This window comes from Gorilla gorilla, chromosome 7 (assembly GCF_029281585.2).
Source record: "Gorilla gorilla gorilla isolate KB3781 chromosome 7, NHGRI_mGorGor1-v2.1_pri, whole genome shotgun sequence".
Classification (NCBI taxonomy): Eukaryota; Metazoa; Chordata; class Mammalia; order Primates; family Hominidae; genus Gorilla; species Gorilla gorilla.
Genome location: NC_073231.2, coordinates 135,619,282 through 135,643,495, shown reverse-complemented (window position 1 = coordinate 135,643,495; position 24,214 = coordinate 135,619,282). Strand labels below are relative to the sequence as shown.

Genomic DNA, 24,214 nt, shown 5'->3' with positions numbered 1-24,214 from the left:
GTGTGAAGTGATTATAAAACTTGCCCTTTGGTGTTGAATTCAAATTCACTTCTGCACTATTTTCAATCTGGGTTTACAGAATTATAAACCCTTGAATTAGTCCCTTTAAGGTTTTTATTCTGTTAAATAGTATTCAGAATGTGTGTAGTACATTAGCAATGGCAACGTTTAAACTTCTTAGTTAGTTTTATTATGTTTAGATCATCTGTTTTTTAAAGAGAACTTTTCTGGGAATTAACATTTATGAATTGTTCACTTTTTAATAAACAAATATCACACAGATACAAACAACTTAATGTTTTTTTCAATTTTTTTCTTTAGAAGCAGCATTAAGAGGTCTTCTGGGAGCCTTAACAAGTACCCCATATTCTCCCACCCAGCATCTAGAGCGAGAGCAGGCTCTTGCTAAACAGTTTGCAGAAATTCTTCATTTCACACTCCGGTTTGATGAACTCAAGGTAGAATTATCTGTTGGCCCTGATTGTTACGAAAATCATGAATCTTTTAATGAGTACTAGGAGGAAGAGCCGGGAAATATTGTTAAAATGTATTTAAATGATGTCTGCTAGACCTTAATAAAAATGCAAAGCTGGATTTAGAAATTATGATGGGTCTTTTGATACATGGCAAAGAGCAAATTACTGAGTATTCATCTCAATCCTTTTTTTTTTTTTTTTTTTTTTTTTTTGAGGAAGAACCTTGCTTTGTCACTCAGGGTGGAGTGCAGTGGCGTGATCTCAGCTCACTGCAACCTCTGCCTCCTGGGCTCAAGTGATTCTCCCACCTCAACCTCCCGAGTAGGTGGGATTACAGGCATGTGCCAGCACGCCTGGCTAATTTTTGGATTTTTAGTAGAAACGGGGTTTCACCGTGTTGGCCAGGCTGATCTCGAACTCCTGACCTCAGGTGATCCACATGTCTCAGCAGTCTTCATTTAACCTTGTTTAAAAATTAATCTCCGAAACAAAATGTTGAGCTTTTTTTCTAATACTTTTTCTTTTCTGCTCACACCCTCTACCCCCATTTTTTCAACATTCTTTTATATTAAAATGTTGCTAAAATTTCTTTTTTCTCCCTTCCTCCTTTCCCGCTTTCTTCCTTTCTGTTTCTTTTTTCTTCCGTCATTGTTTATAGTGTTTGGAACTATAAATACCTTGTTGTTAAAAAGAATGAATGTAAAGGAATAAGCACTAGGTCTCATATCAAGAGACCTGAGTTCCAGTTTATACTCTGCCACAGTAACCCTAGTCATGAGACGTTGGGCAGGTCCTTTGATTTTTCAGGGCCTCTGGTACCCTGTCTAGAAAATGGAAGAGCTGGATTCCAAACTTCAGCATTTTATAATTGTATCGCAGTCAGATTTGTATGTAAAATTCTAGTTTGAGGATTGCTCTGTTGACCATATCTACATACTTTTATCGTAATAACTAAAAACAAGTGCCTAAACAGTCCTTTTTGTTTTTGTTTATTTGATAAACAAGCTTTTAGTACATTACCTGAAATTAACTGAAAAGAAAAGGGAAAGTATACTGTCTGTGGTCTTCCGTTTTATATGTTCAGTAAGGACTGAATACAGTTATAAGCCACCTTGGATTATACCAGTGCTAGTCTTAAAATGATACTATGAATTATGGAATGTTTTATACTAACTAAAACTAAAGATTTTTTACTTAATTTTTTACATTAGCATTTAGTACATAACCTTTTTTTCCACAACTGTCTTCTTCAGATGACAAATCCTGCCATACAGAATGATTTCAGCTATTATAGAAGAACATTGAGTCGTATGAGGATTAACAATGTACCGGTAAGTTAATGCTTTGAATTAGGGGGATGGTAAGAGTAACTTAGTGCTCAGCCTGTTCATTTTATTATTTTGTTTCTTCATTCAGATAGTGTTAAAGCTAGTAATAAAGTTAGTAATTATGGGCAGCCATAGCTGTAGGAGGAAAAGCAAACTGTAACAAACCATATGGTGTTTACCTGTTTTTCTTCACAGTCTCTTAAATTCCCACAAGTACTTCAACAAAATTGCTTATCTGTATAACGTTGATCCTTATAAAATTTCGTGATGTACTCTCATTTTAACTGTACAGAAATTCTGTGAATTCATAGTTACGAGCTTTTTGTCTCCATATTCTTAGAATGGAAGAGTCTTGGAGAGAAATTGACGTGGGTTAATTTCTTGGAGAGAAATCTTGAACCCAAGTCAGTTTTCCTCCAAGAAATTAATGGTTAATGCTGGCAAGAGGTGATAGTGAGGTCATGGCCTGTTAACACATCTGTGCCTGATATAGCTGTTTGAGAAAATGGCTTTGTGCCTGCTCCTTGGCTAGTATAGCATTTCTTCTGGCTTCTTTCGGTCTGTTAACTTCTTACCATCCTCCTCTTAAGCTGTTTATTACTCTTTTCTACCTCCAAGGAACTAAATACCATAAGTAAAACTAGAGCGGAAGAAAATATTAACTTGTTCTCTGTGTTTCTGAGAACCTTATAATTGGTCTGAAAAATTTCAAAGATCAACCCTTGTTTCAAATAGATAGTTTAATAGAGAAATACTGTAACTATGTAAGGAGTAATAAGTGGCATAAGAGATTTAAAATATATATATCAAAGACTATCATTCATTTTCTTTTTCCTTGAAAAAATATTTTAGGAAGCACTTGCACTAAGGCACTGAGTTGGAGGAAAAGATTCCTCTTTATGAAACATCTGTAATTTGCATCAATTTGATTTTTGCATAGACCAGTTCCTTGTGTGAGACTGACCTTAACATCTGTCTTTTTCATACCTACCATGTAAAATAAGGTAAAAGCAAAAAGCAAAGCAGCCAATCCTATGCTATACCCATCCTTGCCATCACTTAAGGCTAAAGACATTAGTCATCTTGGTTCTCCCTTTTACCCTCAATAATTACAGGTAAAATCCAATTTTTTTCAAGTGAAATATCTCTGAAATGTCTTCTCCATCCCCCTTTCCATCTCCTCCTCCCACTGTTCCAACAGAGAGCCTAATTCCCACTCTTTCTGGCAGTCACTCTGCACAGCATAACTCATTTTTGGACCTGCAAGTCTTTTTCCATTTTGGTACAATCTGCCCACGATCATCAGTTAATTTTCTTTAGGAAATTGACTTAGTTGTCATTCCTTTCATCTAACACACTAAATGGCTCCCCATTCCATATGGAAGAAAAATATGAACTTAAGCTAACATTTATTGGCACTATACAGTCTGACCCCAACCTGTATCTTTCATTGGTTGCAGCCCCTTATTACACTGAATATGCTGAATTACTCTTTAGGGAATCATTTGAACACATACTCTTTCCCTTGCCAGATTGGAATACCTTGTTTACCTGCCCAATATGACCTGCAAAAGGATAACTCTTCTTCTCCTTAGTTTCTTCTGTTCCAACTTAATGTTCCTCTGACTCCCTTTTTGTGTAATCACCTGTTAGAATCTTACTGTGGATGTTGTATGGATATTTATTGTTCATAATGGAGGACAGGGTACAATTTTATAATCATTTTTCTGTCCTCCATAACATTTAGAATCTCTTGTATGTGGTAGACAGTTCATCAAGGTTTTATTTAAATTCTTTAATACCATTTAAAATATTTTTGAAGAGGTTAATCTTTTTTTAAAAAAAATAACTTTTTTTTTAAAAAGAATATTTAAGTATTATCGATACATGAGAGTCTAAAATGTAATTGAGGCAGGCACCCTGCCTGGGTCCTTTTATAATTGTTATTGTATGTAATAATTTGTGAACTAACATCCAGTGCTTTTACCTTCCCCACAGGCAGAAGGAGAAAATGAAGTAAATAATGAATTGGCAAATCGAATGTCTTTGTTTTATGCTGAGGCAACTCCAATGCTGAAAACCTTGAGTGATGCCACAACAAAATTTGTATCAGAGGTAAGCATTGCCTAGGCAGGTACTCTGTGTTGTTATTTATCCCCCTGTTGGCAGACGTGATATCAGCAAGCCCAAGACATTAAATACCATCTTGAAACCAGCAGACTCCCAGATGTATGTGTTGAGTCCTCACTTTTTTCTGAGGCCCCGATGTGCACACCTGTCCACGTATTTGCAGTTTCTCTGGAGGGATGGTGGACACCTCAGTGATAGCTGATGGCACGGCCAAACCAAACTCTGGGTTGCGTTTTCTAACCCTGCCCTTTCTTTAGTTTTTGCTTTCTCAATTAACAGTACCAGTGCCGGCAAAAACTTACAACTTATGTCATCCTAAATTCCTTTCTTTTTTTTTTTTGAGACAGAGTTTCACTCTTGTTGCCCAGGCTGGAGTGCAATGGCGCGATCTCAGCTCGCCACAAACTCCGCCTCCCGGGTTCAAGCGATTCTTCTGCCTCAACCTCCCTGGTAGCTGGGGTTACAGGCATGTGCCACCACTCCCGGCTAATTTTGTATTTTTAGTAGAGATGGGGTTTCTGCATGTTGGTCAGGCTGGTCTCGAACTCCCGACCTCAGGTGATCTGCCTGCCTCGGCCTCCCAAAGTGCTGGGATTATAGGCATGAGCCACCGCGCCTGGCCATCATCCTAAATTCCTTTCTATACCTCACTCCCTACATGTATTCCATCAAACAGTCTCATTGGCTTTCCCTCCAAAATACTGATATATCATGAATCTGAAAACTTAAGTTACTTTCTTGCCACCAGCCACATCAGACTTCTCATCTGGATTACTGCATTCGTGTCCTGACCATTCTTACTTCCTCCACTCTTGCCCCAATATAGTCCTTTCTCCATAGAGCAACCAAGTAATCTTAAAACATAAACCATGTAAAATGTTCCCAGTGACTTCCTAGTACCCTTAGGATAAAATCCAACTATTTCATAGCCTATAAAACTCTATACCTTTGACCCCCTGTCTGCATTGTTGCAGTTGTTCTTACATTGCTGGAATGCAGATGCCTTTCAGAAGAGTCCTGCCTTCACTGTCTTGCTCATAGCTGTATCCCCAGTGCTTGGAACAGTTGCTTAGAGTCTAGTACATTATTTAGAAAATTAGGTTCCTACCAGGTTTTAAAGTTGCTAATTTTTCATATTACGCTAAATTTTAAATTGTGCTGAAGTAATAACGTTTGTTACTTTTACTTTTTTTGTTCTTCATATACTTCTACAGAATAAAAATTTACCAATAGAAAATACCACAGATTGTTTAAGCACAATGGCTAGTGTATGCAGAGTCATGCTGGAAACACCGTGAGTATCAGCTGATCTTTTTCACTTTAACAGTGCTGTTGAGATGACTGATATTTCAAAACATGTTTTATCTGGAAGGTGGAAAGTAAGTATATTCCAAATATTGAATGTTAATATATGAACAAACTTAAAATAATTTGGCTATTTAACGTAACTTCTGGTTAAGTATAAAATAGAGGTAGTTGGTCTTCAGGTACCTCAGACCACTCAGACTGACTCAGACTCTTAGTTCTCTTCTCAGAACAGAAATGTGGTGGTGGTTTTTTGGAGGCTGGGATGTAGGAGAAGAACTTTAAAGTTCCTTGGTTATACTTACCATAAATGTTCTTTTTCCATATTTAGTAAAGAATCTTACCCTTTTGCCAAAGGGCTGGAATTATTCTTCTGTTTATCCCTTTTTCTCTCAATTATTAATTGTCACTCTTTTTTTGTTTTTCCAACACAAACCTGAATTCTGTTTTTTTTCCTCTCCTCTCTAAACATTTATGATGTATGATACAGTGTGTCCTGGCTGGATTTTTCCTGTTAGCAGGCAGAAAGAATCCCTCCTGGATTCCAGAATAATAAATACAGTCCTGTGCTGCTTAATGACGTTTTGGTCAACAATGGGCCACATATATGATGGTCCAAAGCACTATACTGTACATCATCTCATTGGAAAACCTTATGAAATAGGAGGGCAACGATCATCATAATCGTCTTCCTTCCCTCCACCACCAACTTCAGGGAGTGAGGTCCTGGGAAATGAAGGGACACTATCCATGTGCTTGGATGTCTCTATCCTGGTTCCGTACTCTTTCCGCTATGATATACTGCCTTCTATATATAGATAAAAGTTCAATTTTCTTTTTCACAAATGAGAGGAGAATATGATTGAGTTTTAGTAAAATTGATATCCAGTAATACTATAATGTATTTAGATCAAGTTAGCACCTAAATAGCAAACCTGCTTGCTCTATTAAGCTAGTGATTTTTCACTATAGGTGCTAACAGCCTTTACGTAGCATCCATTCTCTAAAATTGTTGCTATCGGTCTAGCAGAGGAGCAATGCACTAATGTGGGTGCAGATATTATAGAAACCAGAATACATGGGTGATGACTGCTCCACTCACCATCTTCTCATATCTCTGGGGATCTCATTGTGGAGTAAGGGGCATAATGTTAGTATCCCTTTTAGAGATCAAAGGGGCAGGTCAGCATCAGCTGAAAGTTGAATCACCTCATTAAAGAATTTTGTATCCCTTTCAGGGGGTTGATTTGGAAAGGAAAACAGACATAAGATTTGAATGTATCAGTGTGGCTACTTGTGAACATACTGCATTCAACTAATGGAAAGAAATTTGAATAAAATATTTCAGAAGAGGGTTTTCTTGTGTGTGTGTGTTTTTAAAAAGAATTTTGTAATGCACTTCTTCCATGCATATCTTATCTACTCTTCAGGGAATACAGAAGCAGATTTACAAATGAAGAGACAGTGTCATTCTGCTTGAGGGTAATGGTGGGTGTCATAATACTCTATGACCACGTACATCCAGTGGGAGCATTTGCTAAAACTTCCAAAATTGATGTAAGTTATTGTTTTATATAAATAATTTCAAACGAGTTTCTCCATGGAAACCATAGGATTTTATTTTATGATAAGAGCCAGCAAACCGGACTCTCACAAAACTCAGATTTATAGTTTGTGAAATGGTAGACTTTCATCTCCTCTGTCCCTGTGCTGTTTTTCTTGTGGCCTGTATTCAGGTGGAATAGAATGATCAAAGGATGACTATATTGTCTATGAGTACCTCCTGGAAGGCTTCTACTACATATTTGGCAATATAAATAGATAATTAGATATAAGGAATTTTGAATCATGTTCTTTAATTCCTTTGGCCAAGGCCATTTCAAATAAAATGTTTATTTCAGAATGCATATAAAAAGTCAGTAGTGCTGCTGGGCGTGCTGGCTCATGCCTGTAGCCCAAGCACTTTGGCAGGCTGAAGCAGGAGGATCACTTGAGCCCAGGAGTAGAAGACCAGCCTGGGCAGCATAGTGAGACCCCCATTTCTACAAAAAAAAAGAAAAATTAGCCAGGTGTGGTGACACACATCGGTAGTCACAGCTATGTTGAGAGGCTGAAGTGGGAGGATCCCTTGAGCCCAGGAGTTCCAGCCTGCAGTGAGCCACGATCACACCACTGCATTCAGTCTGGGTGAGAGAGAGACCCTGTCTTGAAATCAAAAAGACAGCCAGTAGGATGCTCCAGTGGAAAAAGATGAAGACTTTATGTATTTCCCCTCCCCTACCCAGTCATAATAATTTGTGACTATAGTTGGCTCTCGACTTTTCTTCTCTCTGTAAAAGTTTGTATTAGACATAGTTTTCTAATTTCTCTACTTTGTAGTTTCTTTCCCCAACCTCTCACATCTAGTTCATTAATGTTGGGTGAGAATTGTCTTCCTGTTTCCCTTTCATAGCTAGTTTAGGCTCTTAGCATTTCGGATCTCGATTACTGATTACTAGCCAAGCTTCTTGCCTTCATGTACACCTGTCATATGTAAAGAGAAATGAGTTAATATTTACCGTATGGTTGCCATGTCCCAGGAGTTTTACGTTTGTTCTCCCTTGTGACTCTGAAAATACTCTTTTAGGTGTCATCTCCCTTTACTGACAGGGCAACTAAAGTTTAGCAGATTAAGTAATAGAATTGCTAGTAGGCCGGGTGCAGTGGCTTATGCCTGTAATCCCAGCACTTTGGCAGGCCGAGGTAGGCGGATCACCTAAGGTTAGGAGTTCAAGACCAGCCTGTCCAACATGGTGAAACCTCATCTCTACTAAAAAAAAATACAAAAATTAGCTGGGTATGGTGGCATACATCTGTAGTCCCAGCTACTCGGGAGGCTGAGGTGGGAGAATCGCTTAAATCCAGGAGGCAGAGGTTGCAGTGAACCAAGATTGCGCCACTACATTCCAGCCTGGGTGACAGAGCGAGACTCCATCTCAAAAAAAAAAAAGAATTGCTAGAAAAGGTAGAACCCACATTTCTCTGGCTTCCAAAGCCTGTGTTCTTTCTGCTGTATTACGCTTTTGTATAACAACCAGGCTAATATATCTTAAATACCATCGTCATCAAGTGGTTACCTTTTAAAATAACCTGTGAGTCCCCTGCTGCCAGGCATAACACTTCATATGACTCATCCTGGCTTTCAGCCTCTCATAACTCCAGGTGCAATGCTGAAAAATTCCTATCTATCCTCTGTGTGATACTTTACTCTGTGAGGTTTCTCTACCTGAAAGCTCTTCTTTTCCTTAGTAACGTACTCATTCTGTCCTTTATTTTTTATTTTATTTTATTTTTTGTGACGGAGTCTCGCTCTGTCACCCAGGCTGGAGTGCAGTGGTGCGATCTCGGCTCACTGCAAGCTCTGCCTCCCGGGTTCACGCCATTCTCCTGCCTCAGCCTCCCGAGTAGCTGGGACTACAGGCGCCCGCCACCACGCCTGGCTAATTTTTTTGTATTTTTAGTAGAGACGGGGTTTTACTGTGTTAGGCAGGATGGTCTCGAACTCCTGACCTTGTGATCCGCCCGCCTTGGCCTCCCAAAGTGTTGGAATTACAGGCCTGAGCCACCGCGCCCAGCCCATTCTGTCCTTTAAATCGCCACTCAGCACCTTTTCCAGAAGTCTTCCCTTAGCAAACCCTTTGTTTTTCATTGCATGTGTGGTACATTAGTTTGACTGATTTTGTTCTCAAAAAGATGTTGTTTTCACTAAGTGAGAATAATAACTCTTAGTTTGGGTTTTTTTCTGTTCTAAGAATAATTAATTTGACATAGTATGTAATCTCTTGAGTTCCATAGTTATAGTCTTGATTTATTTTACTATTTTGAAAAGGAATGTTACATGAAAAAAATGGCTGTTTTACCTTTTCTGTTTTCTTTTTCTTTAGATGAAAGGTTGTATCAAAGTTCTTAAGGACCAACCTCCTAACAGTGTAGAAGGTCTTCTAAATGCTCTCAGGTGTGTATATGTACCTGTACATACGTACAGAAAAAATCTGTAAGGAAAATGGTCGATGTTTATGTAAAGAAAATGCGTTAAGTGTGAATAGGATATAAAAATAAGTGTTCAATCTAGAAATATGAAGATCTTATTTTGTTTATTGATGATCTTGCTTCCAAACACTGGTTACAGTATTTTATGATGAGGAATGTGTGGGATGCATGACAATAGCAGCTTCATTTTCTGGTTGAAGATTTTGGCTTTTACTTGTTGCTTCTCTTCAAACAGATTGCTTGTTTTTGTAATAAAAGTATTATATACCAGTTATAAATAAAATTCAGAAAACATAAGAAAATGTAAATAAAAAGAAATAATGTAATCTCACCATTTTGAGATAAGCCACTATTAGCATATAGCCTTCCAGAGTTTTTTCTTTACATATGTAGGTAATAGCTCTATGTAGTAGTTATCTTTTTACAAAATAATATCATACAAAGTGGCTTGTAACTAGCTCTTTCCTCTTAATAGAATGTAATTACATTTGTGCTCAGACTTGTGTTCTGTTATTTTTATGTATTTCCTACAATAAAAATTAAGTAGTCATTATTTAATGTCTTTTCTTAGATTAGTTTTACTTGATTTAGTTGCTCAAACTTCTACAAATGCTAGAACATTATTTCTTTATTTAGAGTTGGAATCTCGCTCTGTCACCCAGGCTAGAGTACAGTGGCACGATCTTGGCTTATTGCAACCTCGGCCTCCCGGGTTCAAGTGATTCTCCTGCCTCAGCCTCCCGAGTAGCTGGGATCACAGGCGTGTGCCTGTATTTTGTATTTTTAGTAAAGACGGCGTTTCACCATGTTGGCCAGGCTGGTCTCAAACTCCTGACCTCAAGTGATCCACCCACCTCGGCCTCCCGAAGTGCTGAGATTACAGCATGAGCCACTGTGCCCAGCTGCTAGAACATTTTTAAATGAAAATCTCAATACTTTATAACATTTGACTACAGAGATTTAATTGGTAGTATTCACATGACATAAAAGATGATGTCCCATTACTTGATTTTTTGGGGGTTTAAACACAAAAATTACATGAACACAGAAATATTTATATAATGATATTTACCACATAAAATGTAGGCTGTATCATTTCAGCTAAGCGGAACTGTCAAATGATTTTATTAAGATTATGAAAAAATGTTTAAAAATAGTTCTTAAAAGATTATGAAAAGTGTTGCATAAGCCTGAATAAAGGTGATCTATTCTAAATGAACATCAGCAAGATTAAGGAACATAATTTAAAATCCTTATAATGTCAAACTATTTTAACCATAAGCCTAGTTTTTAGAATTATGTATTCTTGGGGTTTTTACAATGCATACTTCAGTGGTTTTGCCAATATTTAATGATATCATGAGTCTTTCCTCCTTGGTTTCTTTCTGAATACCCCCTGTGTCTCAGTCAACCTGATTTTTCTCCCAAGACTTTGTCTTTCTGATTGGTCAGGCTCTTTGAAGCCAGCAAGTGGCAGGAAATCTTTTTTAACAACTTAAAGGTAATTGAGATCTAGGAGGTTTTAGGATTCTTTCTTGAGCTTGAAGGTAGTATGCCTAACTCAGAATCTACGTTTCACTTTAAGGGTAGTTCAGTTTCCTTTTCCTTAGAATGAAAGCAGAGGAGACCAGTGATGGCGAGTGAAAGACAGGGTTGAAGTCTCCCACAAAGTAATCTGTGTTTGAGGGAGAGAGGAGGGAAGGAAAGCACCACGGAGGCAAGAGTCACCTGTCAGTTTGGTACATTTTCTTTCCTATTATAATAGATAATGGAAACTAGAAAATAAAATGTTGCTTTTAGAAACAACAAAATCAGGTCTGACTTGGGACTCAGGCACTTTCCTTTTAAACAAACACCCTAGCTGATGTAGATAATGCTGATACTTTGAAAGATATTTCTTAAAGTAAATCCATCTAGCCTTTAATATGTTTTACTGAGAGCACATGTTTAGAAAGCATTTTGTAACCCCAAAAGTACTACACGAGTGTTACACACCTCCAAAAAATAGAACTTAAAGACCAAAAGACTTTAAATGAGAGAATAGTTCCATATGTATGTATATGTTTGTTTTGAATGCTTTTCTGTAGTAATTATTTATATAGAACTTCCTGTGCTACTAAGAGAAGGCATCAAGTCATATGTCCATTTTGCAGGTGGAAAAATGGAACCAAATACATTTAATCATAAGAGGGAAAGAAAAAAAGAGAGCTGGGAGTTCAGATTCAGTAGTAGATAATTGTCTTCTTTATTAAATTTAAGAGTAAAGGTAAATAATAATTGGTTTTCTTTAGTAAAACAGTCGCACTTGGAAAAAAATTTGTTTTTGTGCACAAAGGAAAATAATGCCATATATCTTCATGTTTTATTTTCGCATATATTAGATAATATTGGCCTTTTCTTGATAAGTGAGTGTGGTGATGCAGTGTGCTCTGGATTGGCTTTGTCCAAAGAAGGAAGCCAAGATCACATCCCACAGAAGGAGCGAGAACTTGCGTCATGGGTAGAGAGGAAAACACTTAGCACTCTTTGAATAGTACACTACTCTGCAGTAGAAATTTTACTGTGCACATTGCTTGGCTCTTTCTACTATTTAGTTGTATAAAGAAGTGGAGGAGAAACAAATGAAGAATTTTGAGAACTACGAGACATCTGTAGGATTTCGTGTAATTGCGTATACTTTACATAAAGAGAACAAAAAGGTTGAATCCTTGCGACATCACTTAGCATTTAATGTCAATATTCCTTTATGGATTTTTTTTTTCTTTCCAACCTGGCTGCTTATCTTGTCTTCCTTCCGCAAGTATTTATTGAGCACCAGTTATGTGCCAGGCACTCTGATACCTATTCAAAAACATGAGAACAGTTTGGGAGTGACTTCTCAGTAACATTGTAGACAGTATATCAGGTACTTAATAAGCATTCTTCGGTTTTTAAATTAATTTGAAATGAACCTAATAGGAATTGGATTTAAATTTCTTAAACACAGAAAGATCTATGTGGACCTGCTGAAAAGGATGTAGTCCTAGCTGGGCATGGTGGCACACACCTGTCATCCCAGCTACTTGTGAGCCCAAGGCAGGAGGATTGCTTGAGCCCAGGAATTGAAGGCCAACCAGGGTAATATAGCCAGACCTTTTCCCTAGAAAAAACGATCTAATCCTTAAGATTATATGTGGAATTCTTGTGAACCAAATTTGTCTGTCTGGGTTATCTCCAAAATACAGTCCACATTCACGCATTGAACACCTGTCTCCATTGCTGATGTAATCTGGCCCAAGCCTTGACATCTGATTATCTCACACTTGGTGCTGAGTAACAGCCCCCTTATTTAATGCCTCCCTGCTGCTCCTGCTGTTCTCCACAGCTTGACCTCAACAGCCAGAATGATAAAACTTAAGTGGCATCACACCCCTCTCCTGCTTAGTATGCTCCACTGGCTTTTACTGCACTTAAAATAATCTCCAAACTCCTTACTATGTATGGCCTCTGGGTGTCCATGTGAGATGGTGTTTTCCTGTCTCTGTATGTAGCCTCTTCTTGTTATACTTCTCTCCTTTGCTGCTAGGCTTTACCCTGTCACTAATATTAGTGTATCATTATCTTTCTCTGTCTGCTAGGTTGTAAGCTCCTTGAACAGTGCCTGAGACATAGTAAGCTTGCTTAGTGGATTTTTACTGTTTAAGGGAATACTGTTGTGAATCTTTATAATAATCACTCTTTGTGATTCTTTTTTGGATTCTTATGTTGGATTTGCATGCATGTAGCAAAACACATGCCTAGAAATAAGGCACTTGGAGAATTGAGACATTTTAGAGATATAACAGCTGTAGTAATTGAGGCATCTTAAATACAGAATAGAAAAGGGGTTGGAACACTTTTCTGTAAAGAGCCGGAGAGTAAGTAGATATTAAAGGCCTTGTGGGCCACATGGTTTCTGTTACAGCTCCTCACCTCTGCCACCATAACAAGAAAGTAACCATAGATGATACATGAATGAATCAACTTGGTGTGTTTCAGTAAAACTTTTATATGTAAGCACGGAAATTTGAATTTCATAGAATTTCCACAATAACACATGAAATATTACTATTTCTTTTTTTGTCTTCCTTTGCCCCCCAGTCATCCAAAAGGTTAAAAAATAGAATTAGCTCACAGTCCACACAAAAATTGGTGGATTGGATGGCCCATGGGCTATAATTTGCCAGCCTCTGGGATAGAACAGCATTTTCTTCTGAGGGAGAAGTTACAGCTAATTGTTTACTTGAGAGGTCAACCAATCATTTCAGCAATGTAGTTGTAACTAAGTTAAATAGCTACTAAACAGCTACTGGCTATTCAGTTAGAAAGGGGGTGAGGATGACAGGCTGTGCAGAACCTGAACAGGGTTAAAGCTACAATGAGAAGCCATAATTTTGTGAGTTTTGCCGAGACCAATTCTCCATCCTGTCATAATTAGAGAACCCGATGCTGATTCTTTTTTAAGTTTCTAAAATTGATCTTCTTTCTTTTCTTTTTTTAGGTACACAACAAAACATTTGAATGATGAGACTACCTCCAAGCAAATTAAATCCATGCTGCAATAACAATTCTGGAATAAGCACCTGCTGTAGACAGAAGACAGTATTCTGCAGTGACTGAGAATGCACAGTTTTTTAGTGATTGCAATTACTATCTCATTTATTCTTGCTTTTATTTCTTTCCTCTGTTCCTCTTCCCTCTTTTTTAATCATGTTCTTGTTCTTAAGACTTCTTTTCTGTGCCAAAATCAGTAAAGTTACACTCTGAAGGGATATCATCCTTTCAAACGGGCCATCTGAGGCAGCTAATTATGCATTGCATTGGGGTCTCTACTGAGAAAAATTCTGTGACTTGAACTAAATATTTTTAAATGTGGATTTTTTTTGAAACTAATATTTAATATTGCTTCTCCTGCATGGCAAAACTGCCTATTCTGCTATTTAAAAACCCTCAATGACTTTATTTTCTACTGCCGCCTTTTTCATGTGCAACCAAAATGAAAATGTTTAAATTAACTGTGTTGTACAAATGGTACCCAACACAAACTTTTTTTAAATTAGTAATACTTTTGTTTAAAGTTTTAAGTTTGCATTTTGACTTTTTTTGTAAGGATGTATGTTGTGTGTTTAACCTTTATTAACTAACGTTAAAAGCTGTGATGTGTGCGTAGAATATTACGTATGCATGTTCATGTCTAAAGAATGGCTGTTGATGATAAAATAAAAATCAGCTTTCATTTTTCTAAGTGTGGCTTGGTTTACTGATGTTTTGTTTTTAGGCTTCTGAAGTTTTCCCCATGTATGTTTTTATGGAATGCATATATACATTACAAGATTTTTTCTTCTTTTAGGGGAGAGCCGGGTCTTTTCATTAGAATTTTGATCATTGTCTATGTATATACTTTTAATTGCCTTTAAAATTTTGCTAAGTATATTAAGACCAATGATCTTTTCATTAACTGGACTTTTATTCTTGATTTACTCTTGTATGGATGTAGTAATGGAAGGAAAACCGCATCCTTGCTTGATTCTCCATTTCCAGGGGAGCGGGTAGCAACATGAAGGCAGAGTAGCCGTTTAATCCTGGGAAGAGAGTGATTATAAGAGGGACTTCCCAGGAGAAAAGCAGAGGCCATGATCTCACTAGTGGTAGAATACTAACATGTTTCAGTTTAAGATCATAAAACCTAAATCATGAAATCTAAATCTCATGGTTGGAACAAACTACTTAAAGGTTGTCTAGTTCAACCATGCCAGTGTTTTAAATATTTAGGAATATCCGAGGTATAATACAATTAAAATGTTTAACCATGGAAGAGAATCACAGAGGCTTCCATCAGACCCTTCTGGATTAATAGGGCCAGATCATGGCACACACGGCTTCTCAAGATCACATCCCTGCTGATCTCTCTGGCCCTCCTGATCACTGCTCCCCCACTTCACACCCTGTCCTGCAGCCAGGCCCTACTGCTTGCTGTTCACAAATTGTTGCATGTGATGTCACTTCCTTAGCTCTGGTCTGGCTGGTCCCTGAACCTAACATTCCCTTCCTCCCCTTGTGACCCTCTAATGAACGCCAACTTTCATCTTTGAAGGGTTAGCTTCTATTACCTCCTTCATGAAGCCTTCTGGATAACATTGGCCATATCCTTCTAGGCATCTTCTAAGAATAGTGTAATAGGCTGAACAGTGGCCCCCAGGAGATACATTCACTGGGAATCTGCACGTGTGATGTTATTTGGAAAAAGTTTTTGCAGATGAAATCAAGGACCTGGAAATGAGATCAACCTGTAGTAGGGTGGGCCCTAAATTCAATGACTAGCTCTTATAAGAGAAAAGAAGGGGAAATAGACACACAGAGCTGAAGGCCATGGGAAGATGGAGGCAGAGATTAGAGCAATGTATCTATGAGCCAAAGAACCCTAAGAATTGGAGGAAGTCACTAGAAGCTAGGAAAACAAGCATGTCACAGATTCTCCCTCAGAGTCTCGAGAAGGAACCAACCCTACCAATATCTTGATTTCAGACATCTGGCCTCCAGGATTGTGAGGGAATAAATTTCTGTTGTTTTAAGCCATGCAGTTTGTGGTATTTTGGTACAGCAGCCTTAAGAATCTGATACATGTATCTCGTAAAACACCTCTGATACTTACCTGCGCTTTTGGCTGTGTTTTCTGATACTATGAGAGCCGTAGTATCTGGATACCGGAGAGTCTGTGAACTTGAGAGAAGGGCCGTGTCTGATTTTCCTTCAGTGTCCCAAGGAAGGATCTTGCACAGTACCCAGATTTGGAGAGGTGCCAAGTGAATGCTTCGGTGGACTGAATGAATACAAATCAAAAATAATGATGCGGCGGGAATGGATGCAGTAAGATTGCTGTGGCCTATGCAGTTCACATAGTTCACACTCTGCATGTTGAAGAGTGAGTGGACAGATCTCTTAAGCCCAGGGGCTAGCAAACCGGTCTGTGGGCCAATTTACCCACCATCTGTTTTTGTACAGCTTGTGAGCTAAAAATGGTTTTTAAAAAGGTTGAATACAATCAAAAGAATAATATTTTGTGGCATGAGAAAAGCATATGAAATTCAAATTTTAGTGTTCATAAATAAAATTTTATTGGAACCTAAGCCTCACTGATTTGTTGACACATTATTTATCGAGACTTTTGCATGACAGCAGCAGAATTGAGTTGTGACAAAGACCATATGGCCCTCAAAAGCTAAAATATATTTACTATCTGGCCCTTTCCAGAAAGAATTTTCCTCTCCCTCCACTAGATCCAAGAGTAGGTTTATCTGAGAACCTAGTGTGATTGAAGCTGAGGGTGCAGTGTGATCAAAGGAGACAGCTCTGCTGCCAAAAGATGATTCAACCTCAGATCTAGTACTTGCCAGTCAGATAGCCAAAGAGAGCAAGCAGGCATCTTCTCTGCCAACTCTATCTGTAGTTCTCATGTCTGTCCTTGGAGTGAAGTATTACGGGGGGTAGGCATGGACTTAGCCAGTGTATTAGTCCATTTTCATGCTACTTATAAATACCCCAATACTGGGCAATTTACGAAAGGTTTAATTGACTTACAGTTCCATGTGGTTGGGGAGGCCTCACAATCATGGGAGAAGGTGAAAGGCACATCTCACTTGGTGGCAGACGAGAGAAGAGAGCTTTTGCAGGAAAAGTCCCCCTTAAAATAACTATCAGATCTCATGACACTTACTGTCATGAGAACAGCACGGGAAAGACCTGCCCTCATTATTCAGTTACTTCCAACTGGGTCCCTCCCACAACACGTGGGAATTCAAGATGAGATTTGGGTGGGGACGCAACCAAACCATATCAGCCGGGATTAATTACTGCCCACTGGAGGGAGGTATGAGTCTGCTCTGGTGTAGGTAAATCCTTTGAACCCCAGTCTAGTCTCTAAAACGCACCTGGTTAGTGTGCCTATGCCCCAGCCTTTCTTCACAATTTAGAGAAATCCATTGCCTCATCTCTTCCACCAAACATGCCCATAATTAACTCACCACTGCCACATTTCCACAGCCTTCAACATAGATAAGTGGAACTTTTCAACTGGCTGGCTTCTCACTTTAAAGATTTGGGCTAAGAAGCATTCTGGACCATTTTAAGATTGCTGCAAGTATTTTAGACTTGTCATAAGGATTAATGACATTTGTACTCAAATCTAGGTCTTTTGAGTTGAAACGTCATTCTGGTTCCATTTGAGATTGCAGTTAACTGCAGTTTTGAAGTTCTTACTGTTCGAAGCATATTTTAAACTTCAGAGTAAGATTCAATCATAGAAGGTACAATGCGAAGATCTGTGGGTCAAGGGTCAGGAGACCCAAGCCATATCTCTTCTTTGAAACTCTATTTTCCTCATCAGTAAAATGAGAAAATTGAAACAGATGATCTCTAACACTGATTCCATGTCTCATATACTGTCTGCAAAGGCAGTAGTAGTGTGAATACTTAAAAGACAGGCTTTAGGCAGTGGAGTGTAGTTTATTCTGGTCTCCCTCTTTAACACCGTGTGACTTTGAGCAAGTCTCATGTGTCCTCATAACAGGGAATACTCAAAATACCTACCTCTCTAAGGTGGTCCTGAGAATTGTGCTAGTTTAATGCCTACAATGTCATATGCATATCATAAGTTTTATTCTGGCCATCATGACATTTGACTACATTAAACGCAGTAGGTATTATATCCATTAACATGTATTGTTTCCCATTCTAGAGTAATCTACAGTACTAGTTTAGCTACTTTCCTCAGTCAGTGTGGGTGCTAGGCAAACCTGCACAATTTTTTTGTTTGTTTTGTTTTGAGACAGAATCTCGCTCTGTCGTCCTCCTGGCACATACAGTGAAATGTTCTGGGTGGATGGATCTAGGATGAGTCTCTAATCTCTCCTCTGAGCTGTGGTGGCATTTTGTTCACTCGTCTGTGATAGCACTGGACATTGAAGCAAGCGTCTTACTACAGTGAGCACCAGGGAGCCACAGAAGGTTTATGAGCAGGGCAGCCACCCAGTGCACTGGGCCCAAGGCCCACAATATATATTGAAGGGCCACGAAAGCATTTGACTATATTTTAAAATCAGAAGAAAAAAATACACTTGTAGGCTTAAGAGAATGTCTTAATGCCTAAGACAAAAATGTACTAATATATTCTTTATACCAACACAGTCTTAAGTGATAACTTTTCATATTTTTCTGGAGGAAAGGCCCCACAAAGGCCAAAGTGCCTGGGGTCCCCGAGAGTCACAAGCGTGGGGAGCAGGAGGCAATGACCCAAGAGGGGCCTGTTTCTGGGGGTGCCAGAGGTGCGCCCACTGGGCAGTGGGGAGTAGTCAGGGAGGGGACAGCTGCCCAGGTGCCACCCAAAGACGGGTTCCGCCTCAGATGGGCGGGACCAAGGGAGAGGGTCTCCAAAGGCCACCGGGCTAGAGAGGGGCGGGGTGAGGGCAGGGATGGGCAGGTGGCTACGCTCATGCCCCTTGGCCTGCTCTCCTCAGAGGGGCCACCTGAGGTACCACCTAGGTCCGGGTCTCTGGCAACCCTGTACCTGAGGCTCTGGATCGCTGCTCCAGGGCCCAGGCTGTGCCCCACATGGGACCTTGCTGGCACCCCTAGCCTGGCTAAAGCGATCCTCCAGTAGCTGAGACCACAGGCAGGCACCACCACACCCAGCTAACTTTTTTTATTTTTTTGAGATGGAGTCTCACTCTGTCATCCAGGCTAGAGTGCAGTGGTGTGATCTCGGCTCACTGCAATCTCCGCTTCCCAGATTCAAGCAATTCTCCTGCCTCAGCCTCCTGAATAGCTGTGATTACAGGCACCCACCACCACGTCTGGCTAATTTTTGTATTTTTAGTAGAGACAGGGTTTCGCCATGTTAGCCAGGCTGGTCTCGAACTCCTGACCTCAGGTGATCCACCCTCCTCAGCCTCCCAAAGTGTGGGATTACAGGTGTGAGCCACTGCACCCAGCCACAGCTTTTTATTTTTTGTAGTGATGGGGTCTCACTGTGTTGCCCAGGCTGGTCTTAAACTCCCAGGCTCAAGTAATCCTTCTGCTCAGCCTCCCATAGTGCTGGGATTATAAGCATGAGCCACCACACCTGGCCACAGTCAATCTGAGAACATTTCATCACCCCCAAATAGACCCTCCTCCCTCCTTGCCATCCCCTTTCCCTCCCGGCCCTCCCTGTTCTTGCTAGCCCTGACCTTAAGGCAGGAGATCAGCAGGACTTGTTTTCCCCACCTTGGTCACCACCCTGCTGATCAAAGCAGAATGAACTAATAGCAAAGAAACTAGCCCACACCAGCTAGGACCAACAGGCCATGTAAGCGACTTCTCATTGCTCTAATTGTTCATTATACACTAATTATAATACATTTGCATAAGACACTCCTACCAGTGCCATAGCAGTTTGTGATGTCATGGCAATAACCTGGAAGTTACCTTATATGGTTCTGGGAACTCCCCGCCCCTTTCCCAGAAAGTTTGTGAATAACCTGCCCCTTATTTAGCATATAATTAAGAGTGGGTATAAATATAGCTAGTCCACCAGCAGTCCACCAGTGCTGCTCTGGGCCTCTGCCTATGGGGTAGTTCTGCTTTGTGGAGCAGCTATTTTGTTGTATGCTGTTGCTCTAATAAACTTCCTTTCATCCTTTTTTTTGAGACAGGGTCTCACTCTGTTGCCTAGGCTGGAGTGCGGTGGGATGGTCATGGCTCACTGCATCCTCCCACCTCAGCCTCCTGAGTAGCTGGGACTATAGACGTGTGCCACCAGCTGGGCTAATTTTTGTATTTTTAGCAGAGACAGTGTTGCACCAGACTGATCTTGAACTCCTGGGCTCAAGTGATCCACCCATCTTGGCCTCCCGAAGTACTGGGATTACAGGAGTGAGCCACCACACCTGGCCAAACTTTCTTTCTTTCACTGCAAGCTTGCTCTTGAATTCTTTCTTGGGTGAAGCCAAGAACTCTCCCCGGGTGAGCCCCAATTTTGGGGTTCACCTGCATCAGTCTGTGGATTTGCCTGTTCTGGATATTTCGTACAAGATATGGTCCTTTGTGTCTGTCATCTCTTAAAGAACAAGCTTGTGTTGCTAATCAATTGTTGAGCCTTAGAAAGTATCCATGGATTGACCATGGAAGATGAGGATCTGGGGCCCCCTCTCTCCGTACCATGTACAAGTCCCATCCCTCATCTTTCCAGTGGAGTTACACTGGTTCCCCCTCACCCACCTGGCCATGTTCCAAGGCCCCCAGTGGATGCTGGCAACCATAGATAGTAGCGACTCCTGTATCTGTTATTTTTTCTGATGTGATAACCCCTATAGCTACTGAGTGACTGATGGGCAAGTAGTGTAGACAGTGTGAAGATGCAGAACAGAGGGATGATTCATGTCTCCACAGGACAGAGGAGGACAGCACAAGCTTTCATCACACTACTCAAAACAGTGTGCAATTGAAAACTTATGAATTGCTTAGTTTTTGAATTTTCCATTGAAGATTTTTGGGGTAACAAACCACTAAAGCAAAACCTTATAGAGAGACTACTATACATCCTAATTTCCTGTGTTCATTATTATTTTAAAGACTAAAAATGCTATTCATTTATTAGTAAACTGTGATTATTTTTCCTTTCTTGGTGAATTTTTGTTTTACTTCTTTTGTCCTTTTTGCTTTTTTCCTTGTTTTCTATGCACTTATGTATATCTAATTAAATTCAAACTCTGCTAATTGCATAAATCTCCTAATATGCTCAGATTCAAAGTATTAATTTTGCTTCCTGGAGAAATCTCTCGGGAATTCAGTATCATCTTGGGCATTCCTCTGTCTCTGGTCTACATAAATCTCCTTTTCCTAGTGTCTAATGTCTTCCTCTTGGATTTCTTTTAACTTTGATATGTCACACCCTCTTACAGCTTTCTGGTAATGAAAACATGGGAAGCATTAAAAAAAAAAAAACTTTATCTGAAAATGTCCTTATTCTACCTTCAAGCTTGGTATAGAATTCTAGGTTGGAAATAATTTTCCCTCAAAATTTAGGAAGGGATTACTTCTAGTTTCCTGTGTAGTTTAAAGTCATTCTCACATATGGTCTTTTTAAAGTAACTTTTGTTCTTCTCTCTGGATTTGTACATTGTTTGAATGTTCTGAAATGTCATGAAAATATGTTTTGTTGTGAACCCAACTTCCTCCATTTGTGTCAGGAACTTGATGGGCTCTTAGATCTGGAAACTCATATCTTAAGTATGGAATATTTTCTTGAATTATTTTGTTGATGATTTCCTCTCCATTTTTAAAAATGTCTGTGTTCTTTTATTTTGGAACTTGTTTCATTCAGATGTTAGGCTTACTCAACAGCTGCTCTAAAAGTCTTGTTTCTCTCCTATTTTTCATCTTTTGGCTTTTTACTTTACTTTTTAGGAAGCTGCCTCAATTTCATCTTCTAATCCCTCTATTGGATTTTTTATTTCTCCCATCGGAGTTTGAATTTCTAAGAGTTCTTTTTATGTTCTCTCAGTGTTCATTTAAAAATATCATCTTGTTATTATTGCAGTAATTTTTCTTCTATTTCTCTGAGGACGTTAATGATGAAAAAAATACAATATATACTTTCTTCTTTCTGCATGCGTTCCTCCCGATCTGCTTTTTTGGTTTGTTTTGGTCTCTGTCTGTTTCTGAGATGTCTGGTGATCCTTGTCTGCTCCCACTTTGGAGAGGGGTGTTAAAAAGCATATCAGGAGTACTGAGCAGATGAGCGGTGCTTATTAACAGCGAGCTTCACCAACGGCCAGTGGTGCCCAACTTGGTTGAGATTAGAATCATCTAGTGCTTTTGAACTTCTCAATGACCTTACCACAGAACAATTAAACCAGAATTGTGGGGTGGACCCCAGGCATCAGTGTTTTTTTTAAAGCTCCCCAGTGGATTCCTGTCTGCACCTAGGGCTGAAACCTCTGCTAAGGGTTTCAAACCATCTGCCCCGCTGTTTCCTTGGGGAAATCAGATGTCTCAGGGAAACCAGATGTCTGTATCAGTTGGTCTTTTTCTTAAACTGAGTCCCCAGGGAGGAATCTTCCAGTCTTCTGCCTGGAAGGCAAAATCCTGGCTGCCTGCTGTTTGGAAACCCAGTAAAAGCTGGGCTGGATGGAAGTAGCCTTTCAAGTGTAAACGATCACTTATTCCTTTCTTTTCATTTCTTTTCTTTTTTCAAGACAGGGTTTCACACCTGTTGCCCAGGCTGGAGTGCAATGGCATGATCTCAGCTGACTGCAACCTCTGCCTCCTGGGCTCAAGCCATTCTCCCACCTCAGCCTCCTGAGTAGCTGGGACTACAGGAGCACACCACGGCACCCGGCTAATTTTTATATTTTTAGTAGATGGGAGTTTCACGATGTTGGCCACGCTGGTCTCGAACTCCTGAGCAATCCTCCCACCTTGACCTCCCAAAGTGCTGGGATTACAGGCGTGAGCCACTGTGCCCGGCCTATTCCTTTATTTTCAGTTTGATACCATTGTTCACAGTTGTGCCGGGTGATCCCCAGCCTAGTAACTCTGTCTTCTGCTCAAATAAGGGAGGGGCAGTCTCCAGCTATGGAGTAAGGGATATCTGAAGATCTGATCTGTTTCTTAACAATACATTTTCAAAGATTATTTTAGCCTCTGTGCCCTGGACCCCCTATTTCCTCCCATGACCCCCTCCCTGAGATACTGGATCCTCTGGAGGACCCTGCAGTCTGTGGCCTGCAAGAAATGGGCTGCACAGCAGGAGGTGAGTGGTGGGCGAGTGAGTGAAGCTTCATGTATATTTACAGCCACTCCCCATCACTCACATTAGCACCTGAACTCCACTTCCTGTCAGATCGGTGGAGGCATTAGATTCTCATAGGAGCATGAATCCTCTTGTGAACTGTGCATTTGAGGGCTCTAGGTTGTGTGCTCCTTATGAGAATCTAACGCCTTATGATCTGTCACTGTCTCCCATCACCTCAAGATGGGACTGTCTAGTTGCAGGAAAATCAGCTCAGGGCTCCCACTGATTCTACCTTATGGTGAGTTGCATAATTATTTAATTATATATTACAATGTGGTAATAATAGAAATAAAGTGCACAATAAACGTAATGCACTGGAATCATCCTGAAACCATTCCCCCAACATCCGTGGAAAAATTGTCTTCCAGGAAACTGGTCCCTGGTGCCAAAAATGTTGGGGACCACTGCTCTATAGGCTCTAGGGGCAAATACTTCCTTTCCTCTTCCTGGCTTCTGGTGGATGCCAGCATCCTTGGTGTTCCTGGGCTTGTACGCATCACTCCAACCTCTGCCTCCATCTTTACATGGCCTCCTCTTCTCTGAGGGTCTCTGTATTTCCATCTGCTCTTCTGTAAGAACACCAGTCATTGGATTAGGGCCCACTTTCACTCAGGATGTCCTGTTAAAGAAAAATTTATTCAAGACCCTTATTAAAGAATGGTATGGAAGGCTTTATACAGGACCATTGCCATAGGCATAGGGACCCCTAAAGTGGGGTTTTGCAGTAGAGGAGAGAGATTAGGCTCAACTCCAAATACAACAAAGAAAAGTGGGAATTTAACAGAGTAGTGACAGTAACAGAGTAAGTAAGTCAAGTAACAGAGTAGTGGGGTTGGTGGATGGAAAATTGTTTAGAGGAAACATCAGGGGAATTCTTACTAAACAGACTGATAGGGTTTGGCTGTGTCCCCACTGAAATCTCATCTTGAATTGTACTCCCATAATTCCCACGTGTTGTGGGAGGGACCTGGTGGGAGATAATTTGAATCGTGGATGGGGCAGTCTCCCCCATGGTGTTATCTTAGTGAATAAATCTCACCAGATCTGATGGTTTTATCAGGGATTTCTGCTTTTGCATCTTCTTCATGTTCTCTTGC

At 40.0% G+C, this 24,214-nt stretch overlaps 1 protein-coding gene across 14 annotated transcripts in view; it reads left to right on the top strand.

Annotated features, from left to right (window-relative positions):
* The window catches only part of CYRIB (CYFIP related Rac1 interactor B), a 175,266-nt gene extending 160,735 nt beyond the window's left edge, over window positions 1–14,531 (top strand). For all 14 annotated transcript variants that reach the window (XM_031013744.3, XM_031013736.3, XM_031013740.3 and 11 more), the window contains 7 exons: window positions 322–458; window positions 1,730–1,807; window positions 3,803–3,919; window positions 5,149–5,228; window positions 6,670–6,796; window positions 9,163–9,233; window positions 13,788–14,531. In XM_031013744.3, coding sequence (XP_030869604.1) covers window positions 1,730–1,807; window positions 3,803–3,919; window positions 5,149–5,228; window positions 6,670–6,796; window positions 9,163–9,233; window positions 13,788–13,851 — 537 coding nt within the window. In that variant the 5' untranslated portion in view covers window positions 322–458 and the 3' untranslated portion in view covers window positions 13,852–14,531. The remainder of the gene's footprint in view (window positions 1–321; window positions 459–1,729; window positions 1,808–3,802; window positions 3,920–5,148; window positions 5,229–6,669; window positions 6,797–9,162; window positions 9,234–13,787) is intronic.
* Window positions 14,532–24,214: the final 9,683 nt, after the last annotated feature.